The sequence below is a fragment of the Condylura cristata genome, unplaced genomic scaffold, assembly GCF_000260355.1.
Source record: "Condylura cristata isolate star-nosed mole 26May11 unplaced genomic scaffold, ConCri1.0 scaffold00029, whole genome shotgun sequence".
Lineage (NCBI taxonomy): Eukaryota > Metazoa > Chordata > Mammalia > Eulipotyphla > Talpidae > Condylura > Condylura cristata.
This window is the reverse complement of record NW_004567130.1, coordinates 23,879,784-23,899,452: the sequence shown is the minus strand read 5'-3', so window position 1 is coordinate 23,899,452 and position 19,669 is coordinate 23,879,784. Positions and strand designations below refer to the sequence as shown.

Here is a 19,669-nt window from a genome sequence, read left to right as displayed (position 1 = left end):
TCACATCGAGTTATTTTCAGCATCAGAAAAGATCATGTCATCAATAAGAATTCTAACAGCTACCACTTATCAAGCACCTACTATGAACCTATCACAATGCCAAGCACTATTCAAGGTGTAATTATGGTGAGTCCTCCCAATCATCTTAAAAGGACGCGTATGTTTGCCTCCAAGCCAACTGTCCTACCCGACCAGAAACGAGACTGGGGCTGTTGTGTGTGTGTTCGTTCTGTTTGTTTTTGCTTCTACTGAAGCTGACCCATGTACAAGGCCTAAAAATACTGAGATGTCACATGAAAATCACATGTCACATAAAAGTGCTATCACTTTAAAAAGGCTTGGATAATATCTTTATAAAATCACAAATTTAAAAAGCTGTTGACTTATTTATACGCAACTAAGGGTGATCCTGCCCTCAGGAATTTGATTTCGACACAAGGCTCTCTCCTCACCACTACTAGGCTTGTGATGGGCAGTGCACGTGCCCACATACGCACACGTTAGCGCCACGCTGCGCCACCTCATCTTCCCCACACGCTGGATCACGAAATGACCACAGTGCCCAGTTTTGCATTATCAAATCATGGGTACCCCGGCCTCGGTGAGAATTAGGTATGGAAAAGTGATACAAACAGAATCTTCGTGGACACCTACTGTACAGCTGGTGGGAAATTCTCTCTCCCTTTCGGGCAGTGAGTCATTAAGTCCAGCAGCTGCCAGGAACCGCATGCCAACTGCGGAGAGAAGCCGGCTTGAAACCAGACCGTCCCAGAAGGGAAAGAGCAAAATGGAGCGCAAGAGACAGGCCTGACCGCCAGAGCTCTGCACTCAGGCACACCTGAAGGCAGTCCAGCTTGGATGCTCCGTTTCTCATGATCCAATGAAACCATCCCTCCGCTCCCTTTTTCCCTCACTGTGTGAGCTTTAAGTTGGGGGGGGGGGGGCCTTGGTGGCGGCTATGGTGTAAAAACACACAATTTGAACCGACAACCTCTAAAACAAATACAATGACATAAACCAACTTTACCTCAATAAATAACTGGGGGAAAAAGAATTTCAAGCATTCTGATTACATCGATGTTGTCACAAATAGTATTTCACCACATGTACAGCCGAGTACATTATGTAAATATACTACATGTTCTTTATTCACTCATCTGTCCTTGGACACTCAGGCCATTTCCATAGCTTGTATACTGTAATAAAAAAAAAAAGTGCAAAGTGCTGCAAAGAACACTGAAGTCATATATTCCTTCAAATTAGAGATGCAATGTTCTTCAAACAGAGGCCTGAGGAGGACCTCCTGAAACCTACTGAGATCTGCATTTTATGTTTTGAGAAACCTTCACACTGTTTCCCAGAGGGGCTGAACCAGGCTACCTCCTCACTGTTTCTCCAAACCCTTCCCAATACACTTTTTTTCTGTTCTTTTTGATACGAGTCAGTCATTTCCACTGTTGTGAGATGGTAACACATTGTGGTTTTGACTTGCACTTCCTGATAATAAGTGATAAGCATGTAAAATATACCTTTAATGGGGCCCTCCCTGGTGGCGCAGCGGGTTAAAGCACAGCATCTGAGAATCTAAGGCCGCTTCCGCATGAGTTCGATTCCCGCCTGCCCCGGAGGAGACCACATGGCGTGGCAGACCTCTCCTGACCCGCCCGCTGCTCCCCTCAGCAGTGTACTTCCGTCTATCTGCCTGTTCTCTTCCCCACTCTGTCTCTGGTGAGGCCTCTCGCCGCCCCTGAGCTTCTGGCCTGTACCCCAGTTCTGTATGTACAAATAAATAAATCTTTAAAAAAATTTTTTTTTTTCCTTTTACTTTAATTGTTGGCAAACCTTTTCCCTTTATTCCCGTTATTTTTTTAGTGTTCCTATACAGGATGATTTAGTTCTTCATATATTAACAGTAACTGAATTCTAAGATTATTATACAGTATTTTGGTGTTCACTGTTTTCATAGCATTAAAATTCTTCTAATGGTATCACACGCCACTCTCCAAATAGATTTTGCTGGAAGGGTGGGGACTTCCTCCATGCGAGCTCCCAGGATACATAAATAGAAGAGGAAATTCTAAAACCAAGATAATGTGGCATTCCACAAATGCACAGAAAGTAACAGGCAGCCCATGTAAGTCCATTCTTTCCTTTTCTCCTCTTTAATAACCCAACGTCCTGCTCTTCCTTCAGCTCACTGAACTCTGAATAACTATCTTTGTCTTTCAACCCTTTCTCCGACCTTCCCACCTCCTCCCGAACTTTGCTGCATCTACGGTACCTGCTGTGCAGCTTGGCCAGTCCCCTTCCGCCACCACGCGCCCACACTTCTCGCGCCCCGAAGCCCCTGCCTGCCTAGGGCAGCAAGCGCAGGCCCGCAGAGCAGACCCCCACCCCCAGGGGACCCCGCCGCAGTACTGCAAGCAAAGCTCCTTCAAGTTGCTCCTTCCTGCTGAACCATTTCTTCTACACTGGACAGTAGTTATCTGCTTTCCTCTCCAGGGGCTCTGGCTTCGTTCTGTGTCAACTAGATGTGAATACAGATGGGGCAGGTGAGTCCAGCACCTTCAGCTGGCTGAGGTCTTGCCAGCCACCCAATCAGTGCCTCTTCAGGTGTTTCATACACCTGTGCTGCCCCATGCATGTCCAGTGACATGTCCTAACTCTGAAAGCATCTATGCACTTCCCAGGTCACTGGCCTGATGCTTCCCTGCTGTGACTATCCTGCTATTTTTATATGCATCTGTGTGAGTGCCAGAGGGCTACAGATTTTAACTGAACATCAGGACATAGGGAGTGACTCCCTCCACTTTAGCCAGCATTCAATTTGCATCATGTGACTACTTAAACAGCCTCACTATTAGGAATTCTAAAAACTACTCAACTGCACTATTAACTTATTGTTTACAATTAAACCAAAGTTTTTCAAAATGACTCACTAAGGAAAAAATATACATGGCATTCAGATGATAATTATCTTCAGGTTTGCAGGCCAAATAAGATATTTAATTTTTAAAAGCAACAAAAGGTTATGTCAGCAGTGGTAAGGTACCTTTCCCTGTAAGTGTGGGGCTGGGACATATATGGCAGTTAAAAGCGGGAGCTCTAGAATTCACGACGTAAAAACGACGCAGGCAAGTATCACTGATGGAAGGATAAAATGAAAACTATTGGAAATAGGACCCACATACTTTTAAATGGAAAAAAAAAATACATCTTTATAGTAAAGAGACCCAGAAGTCACGCTCTTGATCTAACGCATTACCTACCGATACTACCTGGCAACACTGCCTCTGAAGAAAAGGTTCAACCTTAATGTAATATTGAGGAAAATGACACAAACCCAGAAAGTAGGACCTATATGTTGGGGACAACTTAAGGCAGAGAACCATCAAACAATTAAAACCACTGACACACACTGTCAGTCACAGACAGCAATGCAATTTTCTAGAATAAAACCTGTTACAATTGCAACCAAATATACTTTTAAATTTATAAAAGCTTTTAGACTACCCTATTAGATATAATGATTAAATTTTATGATTTTTTTTAGTCATGTTAGTATCATTGTGTCATTATCTTATTTTTAACAGAATTGGGCTAACAAGCTTTCAAGCTACTGTGACACCTGCAACTTCTTTTCAAGCAATTTAACTAAAAGTGAATTACTACAAACAACATGGTCACTGCGTGAGGGGATGGATATGTTAATGAGCTTGACTATGGTAATCATTCTACAGTATACAATCATTCTACAATATCAAACCACCTTGCTGTATACCTCAAATATATTTAAGTTTTACTTGTCCCATTTACCACAGTAAAGCTGGCTGTACGAGTATACATACAGCTCAGTGTGGCAAAACATTAAGGAATGTTGTGTGCTCATTAACTTGTAGATTTGCTGTAGTTTTAAATTTTTCAAAATAGTAGGAAAGTTAGGGGCCTCCCTGGTGGAGCAAGGGGTTAAGTCTTGGCACTAGGAAGCTAACAGCAGCCCCTGCAGAGGAGTTCAATCCCCAGCCAGGGACTGACCCACAGGGCACAGCGGACTGCTCCTATCTTGTCCTCTGCCCCCCTCAGCAGTGGATTTCAGTGGATTTTCCCATTTTGCTCCCCACTCTGTCTCTGGTGAATCCTCTCACCAAAGCCCCACCGCCCCTTGGCCCGCACGCCACTTCTTTGGTATGCATAAATAAATTAACATCTTTAAAAAAATTTAGGTATTCGCTTTAGAAATAAGTAAACTTTACAGAATTCTACTACATCTTTTATTTATTTTAAATACTGCACAAAATAACATAAGCTGGTATATAAACTATATAAATGTAACTTTGCTGACTTAGAATAAAGGCTAAATTATGAAAATAAATGCAAAATAGGTAGGAAAAGTTCTTCCATTTTAAACATAAACCCTACTTCTTAGCAAATAATTACTGATCAGACCACCCCTTTCCAGTGTTTAGTAGGACATTTGTGAATAGCTTTGCATTTACATCTTTTCCATCTCATGAGTCGTAAGTTCATGATCTCTGAAAATGAGACTTATTTTCCCCTGCACAAGTGTTCTCCCCCGCCTCCGCTGCCCGCCATCTTCACAGGGTTGCGTTCTCAGCCTTCTAATTTCAACTTTATTGTCACTGCAAAGTCATCACTGCAAAACAGATCACCACAAAACTTAGTGCTTGAAAATAACAATAATCCTCGATTGTCTCAGTTTCTGTGAGTCAGAAACTCAGGACTAGTGGTGCAGAAGTCACAAGAAAAGCCGGCAGCACCGCTGCTCGGCAAGAGGTAAAGCAGGAGACCACGTGCGTCCCCGGCTCAGCGCCCAGGCCACGCTGGCTGGAAGGCCCCGCCTGTCAGCGGGAGTCTCGGTTATTTCTGAGTCTTCCTTTCTTTTCCAATTAGGGTCACCCAGGTTTGAAGCTTTGTAATTTTCCTAGAATGCTTCTTGCCTATAGAAGATCCAAAGACTGATTTCATTCACACTATCTCTGTCAAAATCTTTATGGATGTAGCTATTGTGTGCACATATGAAATCTGCATCCCGACTCTCTACTAGAAAATATTATCTTAAGCTCTTAGCAGTTTGTTTCAAAATCTGGCTGAAAGTATTAACTTATCTATTTCTTAAATTATCTTCTATAATTTACTAGCTTGAAAAAAGAGTCTAAATTCTATATGGGAATTAAATCAGATGTGGAAGATTGGACAACAAATTTTATTATCTTCAAATTTCACTGACATCTACTTCAAGGTATTTCAAGAAAATTCCACTTATGTAAGTACATTCTCATTCTCCAATTCATTCGTTCCCTCCTTTACTCCATGTCCTTCCTGGTCTCAACATACCAGACATTTCTCTATAAAGAAATAAGTTTCTCCAAATACTAGAAATGAAATGCTCACCTAGAAGTATAACTTTTTACTTCTGAAAAGCATAAAGCAATTTTGGACTAAGAAAAAAATGAATCAGAGCTAAATACCTCTGGTTAACTCATAAGAAAAATTAACATAATAGCCATTAATATTTGTATGTATTTCCTCACAAATAATTTTTATACTTATACCAATATACAAAATTGTGTTTTTTTGTTTTCAAATATTGTGATCAGACACAATATTGTGATCATATTGTGATCATATCTTATTACTACTATGAATACTGAAATTGTTTCACACATAAAACCTGAATATGTAAAAAGTGCTTATAAATCGTAAGAATATATAAAATTTGTAAACAAGACAAAGACCTAGGCCTCGTATTTAAACTTCACTAAGTACAGTTCATTTGAGGAAAAATGGCTGCAGTATCGACAAGAAACTTCAACCTCAGTAACAAAGCAAGTCGAACAAGAAAAGGAACATACGGAGGAAGCTGCGGGGAGGCGCCGGAGAGGGAGGCGGACCTTGACAGCACGCGGCAGACTAAGTCAGCAACGACGGCACAGCGAACTCGCTCAGCGAATGATTTGTCCAGAAACAGAATACAAACGCCCTCTAAGGTAGGCCCGGAGAGCCGCCACCTCAGCTGACAGCGGCTGCCCGCCGGACGCTGAGCGCCGGCGCCTCCCATCCTCTCCCCACGCTGGCTCCAGCTGCTTGCTCCTGTCGCTCTGGGCACCGGCTTGAGATGCTCAAGGCAACCGGAGACAGAGCCGCAGCAGGCCTCAGGGTACCCACGAGGGCTGGAACTAAGTTATCTAGTCAACACAACACTTTGCTTAGAAAGATGTCAGGAAAGGCAAAGCAAGTGTGACATATCGAAGGCCTGTCACCAGGAAACAGTGCTTGTTTTGTTCAGGAAAGCAAAGCACCTGGGAGGTACTAAATGATCAAACAATGTACCTTATACAGTGAAATTTCAGTTGTCCATAGTATCTGATGGAATGATCCATTAGACAAACAGTAAAAAGAATCTTCTTATAGAACTGAAAAGTTAGATTTAATGAACTTGAAAGTATTGCAGTTCTTACCATAATGCAAAAATTACCCTTAAAATATGGATCATCTTCCAAAAGCATGAACACTACACTATTTTCAAATTATAGTGTCACTTACCTGATTTAGATACCAAACTAATGAGCCAATAGTAGAGATAAATGGAATGGCTAAAAAAAAAAAAAAAATACAAGAATATACAAAGAACACAGGACAGATAGAAAGCCACCCATCAAAATTTACATGTATAACGAAATTTGACTGAAATACAAAATTATAATTTAAATACCAAAAATCTCAAGAAGTTAACTAAAAATGGTAGGAAAAAATGTCCAATTTGGTTGCTCTAGTGTTCAACTGTTTCTAATGCTTTCATGAATACAGTTAAATATAGTCCTATCACAAACCCTCATTCAGTAACTCTAACTTGTCATAAAGAAGCAAAAGCACATAAACTTTAGAGAAGTCACTAACAGTAACTGCAATCTTTCATTCACAGACAAACAGGAAATACCTGATATGTGAAGAAAAAAAACCACCAGACATATAAATCGAAAAATTTCTTCAAAGAGGGGAGAAAATGTGAAAGTAAGACCTATTTAGTGTCCTAAAGTTAAAGACAGTATATCTGTAAAATAGGAGCAGGTGGCCATGAACTGGAGTTACCAGAAATAACTTAACAATGTATGAAGACATTACGGAACACTCCCAGAAAAAAAGAGAAAAACAAAAATGTGGAAAACAAAAGAAAGCTTTCAAAAGAGCACTGATACACAAATTTTAGGTAAAATAGCCATTAAAAAAACATAGATGGTAAAAAATAACACATAAGATTTTGCAGAACTGCAAAAGAGCCTTAACATTCAGTTTCCATCAATACTTTACAAGATGAGTAAAAAAGGAAGGTAACTCATCTTCCTTAAATTTCATATCGCCAAGTATAAAGAGCATTACAACAAAAATCTTTCTGTGAATTAATAACAGGTTACCTACAAAGAAGTAATTCATAATAAAAACCAAATCTCTTATCATAAAGCTAATTACTAAATTGTAATAAAATGTAACCGTCCGAATTCTATATGAAAATAATTCCAAATCTGTGTTCTATACCCAGCCAATGTATCTGTCAGGTGTTAAAGTGAAAAAGACATTTCCAAACATCTGACAAGTACCACACACATTTTTCCTAGGGGAAAAAAGAAATGATTTCAAGAGGTAATCTACAAAATGGCAAAATAAGTCCCAAACAAAAATTATCCAACTTGTCTGAAAAGGTAATTAAATGACATTAGCTGAATATCATACCCAGAACTTCAACAACTGCATGATTTAAAAGCTGAATAAGCACGTGACCTGAAGAAGGCATTTACTTCTCTACCAATGGGGGGGACATGACAAGGAGAAAAATCCAGAAAACAGTTATAACCTACACAGACTAAACTGTCATGATCTTGAGAACCAGCAGTGGGAAAGAAGCCCCATTTATTCTCCATGGATTTATTATACAGGTCATAAAACTTTCATCACAATAACCTTATTTTTTATCGCTTTCTAGAATCAACAGGTATACATTATAAACCTTGATGACATGAAATAAGTTACTAAAGTTGGCATAAATTGGATAGGGAGTGTGGTAAACGCGAAGGAAGTATTGCGGGAGGTACACATGTTTCTGAACTTACAAAGTTCAAACTTTAAAAACATGTCTAAATTTTCTCTAGAGTAAACAGTGTAAGAGCTAGAAGCTTAACCATAAAGGCAACCAAAAAATAGAAAAGGAAGAACAGAGATAGGTACTAAAGAGTCAAATTCTCCATGACTCACAACATGGACATATTAGTTTACTTAAAATTAGTTTAAAATAGGGTTTAAAGATTTACCTAAAATTTTAAATATATAATTGGGATATATATAAAATTAGGCTAATAGTAAGTAAAACTAGAAAATATCTAAAGTAGTTACCTCTGAGGAAAGAAACTAGTTGGAAGGCAGAGAAAATCATTCTTTTTACTTTTCATCTTAAAACTCTATTATTCACATTGTTGGTTTATTGTTTATATGACTATCACATCAGAAATACACACACAGACACATTATTATTACTCTTCTCTAGCCAATGCAGAAAAAGATACTGAAGGATTCTTTCCACCTCTTTTTGTGTGCCATCCAATATATACCAACCTTACAGAATGGAATTTCACTCAAGAATCACCCCATAACCTTCATAAAATTTGGTGAAAGGAACAGCTTACATTTGTTGTAATTATCAAAACACAATCACCTCTATTATCTTATCTAATCTTCATCATAATCTTAGAGAGCAGATTTTAGAGATTAACCAAGTAAAACTATAAAGGTTTAAGAGATTTGTAGTCAAAAATAAAATAGAAAAATGATGTAAACAGGTAAGTCAACAAAAATCACCATACAACACTGAAATCTGAAAATGCTCCCCAAATGTGCAGTTCTAGATTAACATGAAAGAAATAAATCTTAATATAAACAGTTGCCCAATCTGAAAAACAGGTAGTTTTGGTTAAAATGCATTTAGCATCATACTCAGAAAGCTCATTCCTAGGTTGTTACTGCCCAAGAAAAGTGAAAACACATCATACCATATCATGCACTCAAATGTTAAAAGCAGCTTTATTGTTAATAGCCAAAACCTAGAAACAACCCACATGTACATCAACTAGTAAAGAGACTTAAAAACTGTGGCATTTCGAGATGTGAAATGCTCTTCAATGACAAAAAGGAGGAAACTGTACACACAACACATGGAGTCATAGTACTGCTCACTACAGAAAAGTACTGGGTGGTCGAACAAGCAAAAACGTGTCATGACTTTTCCGACAACTCAATAGAGAGAGAGGACTAACTGCTTCCTACATATCTACTTACATGAATTTCTACAAAAGCAAAATTATAGTAATGACAGCTGCCAAGGCTGAGGGAACAGGACTGACTACACAGGACAGTCTGGGGATAACAGAAATGTCCTAAATAATGATTCCAGTGCTGGTGATCCTGCTGTATGAATTTGTTAGAATTCATCAAATTCACTCAAAATTGTGATTATTATTGTACATAAATTACAACTCAGGCCTATTTAAAATTCAATTGTGCATAATCACATGTAACTATTGAAAATGTTAAAATTACAAAAAATGTTAAAATTACTATTTAAAACTAATTTTTAACAATAAATGCACAGGAACTTAAAAAGTACTCAGAATGGAACATTCTTTATCCTACTCAACTTGGTCATATGCATAAATACTAGCTGCCTGCAACCAGTCAAAACTCTACAGATTCCTAATAAACACAGTGACTATATTCAAGGGTACTCTCATAGGAAACAAAGTTTGACACTAAAGAATTCTCCCTTGATATTACAAAAAAGTAATCGTGCATGTGAATTGTTTGTCTAATGCAGGAGTGAATAAGAAACACTAAAATAGATCATGAAAAATGAAAATACAAAATTCAACACACACACACACACACACCCTTTCCTCATGTGGGCTTTTACTTCAGGACTTTACTTACCTAATTTATGAGACTGCTGACTCTATCAGTTTGTGAGTAAACGCTTCCTCTTTTTCTACTTTAAAAGTCCTTGCCTTGCTACCACATAAACTGGTTTACTGTAACTGAACAAGTCCATTGACATATTTACATGTCTTTAAATTTATACAAGTTAAATACTTTTTTCTAGATGTTAAATCATTCTAAAGGCATCTCTCTGGATAGCAGAATCTGTGGACAACACAGAAAAAAATACCTAACGAATTTCTGGAATAAACATTCACATTTTATACCAGAAAGCCAAACCTTCATATGCTGATTACAACATGTTTGAAATCAAGAATTGCAAAGACCCTCTAAAGAGCATGCAAATTCCTAATACAGATGTTATATATTATTTCTCTTTGACTAGTCACAATGTGTCAGTTGACTTTGTTAATAGCAGCAGAGAAAAATACGTCAGGACACCACCCCCTGTTAGCACACTTACCAACCGTAATGTTTTTGGGTTTGATGAACACTTACCCCGCTTCTGAACCCAACCTTCTTTCACAATGGTAACATCGCTCATGATGGCTCCCCTCTGAGCCCCCAACTTGGAGAAATGGAACTTTTTGTTATCAGCTTTGGGGCTTGGATTCTCCGCCGCTGCCCTTCCCACTCTCTAGTGATGACTCAGCCTGGAAGGAAGTATTGAAGAAAGAATTTCTTTTTTTCCATTCTTGCAACTCACATAGCAATAACAAACAACTAATTCTTTGTAAATGTCTTTCACTGGCCTAACCTCACAAAAAAACGTCTAGTCCTTCAAACTAGGGAACTTATTTATTAAATAGTTCTACAATGAATGTACTTCCCTGGTCTTGTGACAGATTTCAAATGCTAGTGTAACTTTTAATCTAAGAGGTTGCAATGAAAATGTCTTAAGCACACCACTATCACTCCTACCCAAATAATACAGAAAATGTCTTTGATGGTATGTATGAAATGCAGAAGTCAATAATTAAGGTGGACTAGAAGGAAATCTTCATACATGTTTATTTTCAAACCTTGTAAATTCAGAAGTTATGACATGGAATTGTGACTGTTTGAACTGCTACATTTTATGTAAAATACAATGTGCTAAAACAAAAACAAAAACATTATGTCGGCTTTACTCTGGCTTGTTCCAAGAACTATTTTAGGTACATTATAAGAAATAAAATATTATTCTCAAAATAAAACAGGTAACATGGAAACAGAAAGAAGTAGAATGTTTAAGATGTTTCAAGAACTATTGTAAATGCTTACTTTTATTATTTTCAGATAATCTTCATAACAACTCTTTGAGGATACTATAAACCCCATTTGAAAGACAGGTAAAACTCAAGCTCACAAAGAAAAAGAAAAAAAAAATAAAAAACAACAGTGCCCAATATCAAACCACTAATAAATGAGAAAGTATAACCCTGACCCCAGCTTGTCCTACATCAGAGCCTGCATTCTTCACTCCGAAACTATACTATTGCCTTAAAGACAAAAAAGAAGCCAGAATAAAAGTCTGCACGTTTGTGAAAGACAGATCCCAAGTCTAGCACAATGTTTTCAGGAAGCAATGCAAGTAAGGAAACTATCTGTTTCAATATTTACAGTCTCTATAAATATTTATAAAAAGGAAAAAAGTTGTTCAAAAGGAGTACAGTTTTTCTGGAATTTATCTGAAATTTATCCCATGGATCTTTTAAAAGATATCTCACACAGTGTAATAAACAAAGTCCTCAAAAATATCCTCACATATAAACTGGAATGACTTTTACGGGGCTGTTTCTTATTGTCCCTCTCAACCTTAAAAGGAAAATGCCAAGATTACAAAAAAAAAAAGCACTGAGTTCACGCATCTACGCAGCATGGGACCAAAACTATGTATGGTGCAGTCACACTGGGGTTATGTGATTCAGAAACACAGACACATATTTTAGATAACCAGAAAGTCTGCTAAATAATGCCTAGAAATACTTAGTTGGAGCCACCTTATCTAGTACTGAACGGAATTACAGCTACAAAAAAGCGCAAGGTCTAATCTTTTAGCAATCAGGAATTAAGACGACATCCTCTAAGAAAGAAGATGGTCTGTGTGACCAATAGGTGAGCACAGCCCTCACGTGCTCTAGGTGAGGCACCACCAGGTAGGGCCTCGCCTTCACAATCACAGCCACTGGACATTACACAGCCAAGAAGGAAATTAGAATCTACGGTATTTTCCCAAAATATAGTGGACAGAATAGTAAGACAACTTTCCGAAAAGGATGGAAAAGGAAAAAAATAGGTCTCTGGTCATTTACATTTGGGAAATTCCACTAAGCATGTCTTTCTCTTGAAATGTTACTATCAACATACCGAAAGTACAAAATGTGTGTGACCTATTTATCTTAGCAAATGCTAAACTTCTCTGACTCCACAAGAATCTTTTCCCTCACTGTTAGTCATATGTATCCAAAGGAAAACACATTTTGGACAACAACCATAGAAAAGTGGCTACATCATTCAAGAACAGTTCCACTTTACCATGAAAAACAGGTAAAAAAGAGAAAACTTCAATAAAAATTCAAACATTTCAATTTGGTTCACGCGACTTACAGAAGAACGGAACTTGGTCAACCGCTACCTACCACAGCTTACGGGTTAACTACCTAAGCGTAAGGAGGCAAAATACTGGGTACTCGTGCAAATTACCTAGATGGACTTCACCATCGGTCCTTTTAGTAGGACTTGCAGCAAGGAGCCTCCTATCTGTTAAACCCATTCTCAGTTTCTGACTACAAAACTATAGTTTGAGTAGAAGAAAATTCGTATTTTAATATTAGCGAAATTGACTGTAGAAGAGATCAAGAATCAACACTTAGCACTGACCAAAATGTAATACACATCCAATTAAGTTTCTATCTACTGTTCTACTAATAATATACAATATCCTTATAAAGAACACTAAACAGCTAGAGTTTCCAAAACTGACTTTATTGTTTAGGGAATATTCCTTTGTGAAACTGTACATCGGAAAGCTTGGCCTTGTAAGGCTGAAGAACAGAGAGGAAAGAACAGAGCTCTGTGACTCGGCCAAGGCCACAGAGCCATTGCACTGCCCAAGAGCAGTGAGGCAGGGAGCCTTCACCTGCTCCTTCCACTACACCACGTCTTTAAAGGGCCAAAAAAGCAAGACATTCGATTCAACCCAAGACTAACGGGTTCTCTTTCATGATGGAACTGTTATTCCAAAACTAATACGCTATCACCCAAAGGAGATAAATGAATGATCTTCTGTGCACAGAAACAAGGCTATTGACTCTTCAGTAAAAAACCAACTACCTTGGCTTAATTTCCCTACAGTGGCCAAACTGTACCAAGTCATCTATACTTCCTGATGGAGACTTCCTCAGACATGAGCTGGCAAGATGACGACGTGCACTTCAGGTCTGCAGAGCGCATTCTCAGGTGGGGTGAATTTCTCCCCTCCTGTATTTCTAACTTCTCTCAAACTGTGTAGTATCCACTGAGCTATAAAAGACAAAATCTGGAGTATTTTTTCTTTTGAACCTATTGCTTTAAAATATTCATTGCAGGATAATCAAATTCTTCCCATTCTTACAAAAATTTCACACAAGATTTTTGGCAGATTTAACTTAGAACTTTTGCAAAGCAATGACATCAAAGTTACTTTCAGAACTATTTGATAATTGTATCTGAATGTCATTTTACACTTTACAAAATATTTTCACATCTTTTACCTAACTCACTATGACTACTACTTCATAAAGCTTAACTTGAGAGTGCCTAGCACACAGGAAATGCTCAATAAATATAGAATACATGATCAAGTGGAGGAAGGAAGAAAGATGCAGCTTTAGCTAGTAAAGAGCAGACAGCAAGTTAAAATGAATTCCACAGGGAATGACATCAAGCAATCTTAAAGCTAAAGTGGGGGGGAGGGAGAGAAGACACTGAACTTATATAAAACCTTAATATAGTTAAAATTATAATAAAATGTTCTTCCTTATTCATTAAAGTCTCTCTCCTATAGAGTTCTATTAATTATAAGAACACACTTTTTTTTCCCCTGGACATCTTTTGACATTTTGCTGCGATGGTCAAGTCAAGCACCACAACTAGCCAAAATCATCTACTACAGGAAAAAGAGAAAGACCGACCTATTCTTCTTAGTGACATGTGTAAGAATGTTTAAAAGATACTTATTTACTTATAGCAACCAACCACTTTTAAGTGGTAACTATATTCTTTAAACATCGTCTTAAAATACCATTCACTCAAAAATCACATTACACTCATCTGTTTGTCAGTCAGCTGATAAATATATACTGGTCTTCTACTCCATGACAAAGACGAGACTGCACAACAGGCAGGCAAGGAAACAAGCATTTAAAACCTCCCCAAAATCTGTGACTTGTTATCGAAGTGAACACACATAACTCATTTGACTCTTTAAAAAAAGTGTGTGCCACAGATGGACCCTGCAGCCGCGGTCTGAGCCTAGGAAAGCCGTCACCAACGACTGTCGCCACAGTCGGGCACGGTAGCAGGCTCCCGACAAGCAGCACGAGGACCGGACCGGCCACCTGCAGCTCCCTCCGCGCACAGGCGGCTGCCAAGTAACACAACGTGAGCTATCCAGAACGTTCATGACATTAGTGAATAGCTTCTGTATCAAATTATTTTTCAGCTGTCTAGTAAAACACAATGTTTTTAAATAAATTAAAAAAGAAATACACCTACGGCAGCACAAACCAAATTCTGTGCGTTAGCAAAGAGAAAAGGTGTGCCCGAATCTCTTTTTCACAAATAAGGCAATTCAGAGGTTAATAATTTCCTACAGGTTAATCTCTAAGCTAAAGTTACAATACTATTCTGTAATACAACTTTCTCTAAACTATAAACTTACTGTAGTTAATAGTATGCACAACAGAGTCCCACCATAATTTTTATATTTTAGATGTTAGTCAAAATGAAGGAAGGAGAATAAACATTCAAATATAACAGAATGTTGCTTCGAAATATAAATGATGGTCAAGAGGGACCATAATATAATGCCATACTGTGTACGGATATCAAGAAGTGGGTAAAGCCAACATATGCCATAATAAAAGCATAAGGCTATATAAAACTTTTGAAAAAGTATTTGAGAAAAATGAAAACTACTGAAATGCAAGGGACATTCAAGGCATGTCACTCTACTCATCAAATAACTCCAAGCCAGGGTGCACCACTGATGTTTGAAAAAGCATCTCATAGGGAAGTCGGCCACACAAACAATACATTTTGTGATAGCTTCAGGGTGAAGTAAACTTCATGGATTTGGGTTGTCTTAAAACTTTCTCTAGAGGTGCCTTCGCTGATTTTCACAGGCTGGCGTTACCTGAATAATAATATTACTTCAATAAGCACAGGCACCATTTCTAATTTTCAGACACATTGCCCAATTTTCACTTTTTAAAAATCAACTTCGCAATACATCTCCAAAAACATAGGCTGGTCTGCTGTTCCCCTTTGCTACTCCTGTTTAGAGAATCTGAATGCCACTGCAGCCAGTTAATCAAATAAAAATGCAACTCACTGAATTCCCCTGAAAAGCTGTATTTCTCATGTAAAAAGTGGCCTGTGTCTGTCTGAAGGCACCTATACAACACAGACAGGTTAGAGACTACTGCACAAAGAATTTTCTTTTCAAAGCTGGTCGTGTGTCTCCAATATTCATCCTTCTTTTAAAACAGGCCTTGGGGGCCTTCCTGATAATAAAATGGAAAAATAAAGTCCTTATGAACAAACAAAACACAGTTGGCATGTGATCCATTAAATGCCAAAATCAGCTAGATTTTAACCATGTCAAACTGAGAACTAGCCAGTACAGAATCCTACACCAAGGTTCATCGCAAAGATGCTTTAGAAAAAGCACTGGACAGGCGTAGATTTGAGTCCCTACTCCCAACTCTACCCACCCAGAGCAATTCTGTAGCAGGTCTATTAATTCTCCATGCCTCAGTTTCCTTGTCACCAAAGTATAGCACTAGATGAATTCTAAAGCGCTCTACAGTGCTTCTAGAGTTCGTATGTATGACTGAGTTTTAATCTACTGAGGTGGCATGGCAGGTGACAATATTATGACTTACATAGTTCTAGCCAAAAGCTTGGAAGGAGGATATAGCTGGGAGGATAAAACATTCAAATATTAATTGTACTCAGTCAAATATTAGGGGCAAAATACCATATTCTGCTCCTCCAAACTTCCAGCCTCCCAACACAGTTAAGAGGCTTTCTTAATTAACATATGGGAGAAGTTCTCATTTGAAAGTTTTCTAGTAATTATTCCTAGCTAGTACACCTTTTAACTTTTCCCTCTGTATACTAGCAAAATGTCCTCACTTACAAATATGAACTATCTGCAGCTGGTGATAAATAGATCAAAAAGTAAAAGAAAGAAGAGGCAACTCTACAGGTCAAGAAACACATTAATGTATCTGTCAACTATTATTTAAAGATAACCCGCAAAGGACATATGTTTACAGGGACTTTGTGAAAGGCTCTGGTGCTACAATAAAATATGTAAACAAGTGAGGCAGTAATTAGGCATTTCAAACAACTAAAATGAAAATGAATGTTAAGCATTATTTTTACTACATAAACTTGGTATCTGTTGAAACTTTTGTATTATATTACCAAGATTTAGGGTCATCACCATGAACTCCAGTAACAGGAACAAACAAGTTAAGATAAAACAAAGATAAGATAAAATAAAATATGCTTTAGTGTTAGGAAAGCCAAAGTAATAGGGATTTTTATTAAGCCAGAATAAATTTCTCCTGTGAAAACCACTTTAAAAAAGTGTACTTGAGGCTGTTCTGAATCTTCAGTAACTCTGTGCGATGACAGCACCTGTGAGTATGTCTGGCACATGGCAAGCACTCGCCAGGAAGTGACCAGCACTAACTCTACGCTGGGTCTAGCTTTAGCATACAGAAGAGACACGCGTAAGTGGTTAAGATATTTAAGTTAATGTCCCATGAGGCAGGGGCTTCTTTCCAGGCTACTAGAGAAAGGCACATGTGAATCCCAGGATTCAGAATACTGACGCGGAGTGTAACCGTCAAAACCAGAGTTAAATATTCTGACACAAATCTGCAAAAAATATTGCATTAACTTTTTAAGTGTATATTAACTTAAGAGGAACAGAAATGCAAGTCAAATTACAGGAGTGATTTGGTCAAAACAAAATGAAAATGGCTTATTTTTCTATGATGCATTTTACATTATTCAGATCTAAATGACTTTAAATTACTTTTTTAATGCTTCAGATTTAATCACACTAGAAAGACAAGACACTACCAAATCAACCATGTCATTAACCATAATTGCCTACTTTCCTAAGGCAGAATCCTTTATAACTAAAAGGTATAACAACAAAGAAAGTATAGCTATCTTGTCTTAAAATATGCAAAGTTTAAGTAAACTCTGAACTGCCACTAAATCAATTTGTAAAACAAGTGCCTCTCTTAAAAATAAATAATTGGAAATTTCCACTGAATTCCTGCATGAAAGATACATCATGTGCAAACACTTGCATTTAATTAGCTTTAATCTACTTTGCACAGCTTTTCTCTATGTGTATTTGTCCCATGTTCCATTTACCCAACATGTCTCTATTTATTGTGATTCTGAAAATAAATTCTGCAAGGGTGGAGATCATCTGGATGAAACGTAAAACAGTAGTTTACTCAAACGCATCCCAACCACACAGGTAACACTGGTATTTCTTAAATGAATGGACTCTTACAATTTTAGGTATAAAGTTTTATAAACAAAAAATGTCCAAACAGAATCCATAAGTACCCTGACACAAACAAAACTAAGTCAATGTCAAACTTGTATTAATTTGAAGTTGGAAAACAATTCACTAATCATTACCGACAGCTAAGGAAGGGAGCACAGTGAATGTACAATTTCATGACATTTTTCCTCGGAATTATTTTAGACTACCTATGACAAATAACTGCAAGAAAACACACTACTACAAAGTCTATACAGCTGAAGACTGAAACTCTATATTCATCCAAATTCCAATGGTGTCTCATTCCTGTGATATATGCACTCTCACTTTAAAATGAGAAGTCCAAGCCAGTCTGTGATATTGGGGTCAACCCTAGGAGGACAAACAAAGGGTGATTTTCAAACAGAGGCTCCTTGGGAAAGATTATGTATTGGCAAGAGAAAGATCAAGCCCAGCTATAGCTTGCATATAATTAAATATTCAATAATACACTTTGGGAAACTAGTAATTTACTAATAAGGAAACATTTTAATTTTAAAAAAGTTGGTTTGTAGACAAGCAGCTCTTGAATGTGTAGGCATGGCTGTGTGTGTGGAATGCACATACTCCTGGAATACACATACTCACTCACACATACTTAGCAACGACACACACGCTCTAAAGCCAATCTTCCCTGCCTAAAACTACCTTTCCTGGACTCTTGCAACTCTGGCTTTCTCAAATATTTCCTAACAGCCAACCTACCTGAATGATTTTCCAACAAAAACAAACCCCAGCGACAGTGGTTTATAGTACACTAAAAAATAGGACCACGCTTTATTTACCGAATACCAAACACACAGCAGTGGCAAGTAATGGTAAAGACTCGTCTTATACTGTTTACCTAGGATGAACCCCCAAAAAGGGTCAACCTTCTCTTAACACTAGCAATTAATCAATATAATCCACAGCACCGCTCCATCTGATGGGAATTACTGTCCATCAAGCCACTGGAGGTGTCAACTCGTGTGTCTCCATGACCTTACTGCGATGCAAATGTGAGTGCACCCTAACCACGACTTCGGGGTACTGACTCAGGCTTCCAGAAGATGAGCAGCGAGCACCAGCCCTGAAAACCTGGACCCTCAAAACCTCAACCTGGCTGACTGCGGGGGGGGGGGGCCAAACGAGGGGGGCCGCCCGGGAGTCCGGCCCTCCCCGCCCCCCGGGCTGAGGCAGGCGCGGCGCCGGGGGTGGACGAGGAAGAGGCCGGTTTGTTTACTTGCAGCGGGCCGCGCCGGCGGCGGCGACAGCATCCCCGCTCCGCCGAGCCCGGCATCTTCCGCACATTTTCTATTCTTAGCACACAACTCCCCGGCGGCTCGCAGCCCCGCTACTATTAAAAACACAGACGGGCACGTTCCCCGTCCGCGCGCACACGCGCGCGCCCAGCCCCACCCGGCCGCGCCGTCTCCCCCGAGCGCGGCGCCGGGGGTGGACGAGGAAGAGGCCGGTTTGTTTACTGCGGGCGGGCCGCGCCGGCGGCGGCGACCGCGATGATGGAGCTCCAGATGGACGAGGGCGGCGGCGTGGTGGTGTACCAGGACGACTACTGCTCGGGCTCCGTGATGTCGGAGCGCGTGTCGGGCCTGGCGGGCTCCATCTACCGCGAGTTCGAGCGCCTCATCCACTGCTACGACGAGGAGGTGGTCAAGGAGCTGATGCCGCTGGTGGTCAACGTGCTGGAGAACCTGGACTCGGTGCTCAGCGAGAACCAGGAGCACGAGGTGGAGCTGGAGCTGCTGCGCGAGGACAACGAGCAGCTGCTCACCCAGTACGAGCGCGAGAAGGCGCTGCGCAAGCAGGCGGAGGAGGTGCGTGGGCCGCGGGCCGCCGGGGCCCCCGCCC

At 39.2% G+C, this 19,669-nt stretch overlaps 2 protein-coding genes across 2 annotated transcripts in view; one reads left to right on the top strand and one right to left on the bottom strand.

Moving 5' to 3' along the window:
* Positions 1-10,652, bottom strand: part of AKT3 (v-akt murine thymoma viral oncogene homolog 3) — a 180,486-nt gene extending 169,834 nt beyond the window's left edge. The window contains exon 1 of the mRNA XM_004691044.2: positions 10,498-10,652. Coding sequence (XP_004691101.1) covers positions 10,498-10,543 — 46 coding nt within the window. The 5' untranslated portion in view covers positions 10,544-10,652. The remainder of the gene's footprint in view (positions 1-10,497) is intronic.
* An 8,639-nt stretch (positions 10,653-19,291) lies between these two features.
* The window catches only part of LOC101632900 (C-Jun-amino-terminal kinase-interacting protein 3-like), a 3,810-nt gene continuing 3,432 nt past the window's right edge, over positions 19,292-19,669 (top strand). Inside the window, exon 1 of the mRNA XM_012730876.1 lies at positions 19,292-19,635. Within this exon, the coding sequence (XP_012586330.1) occupies positions 19,318-19,635 (318 nt within the window). The 5' untranslated portion in view covers positions 19,292-19,317. The remainder of the gene's footprint in view (positions 19,636-19,669) is intronic.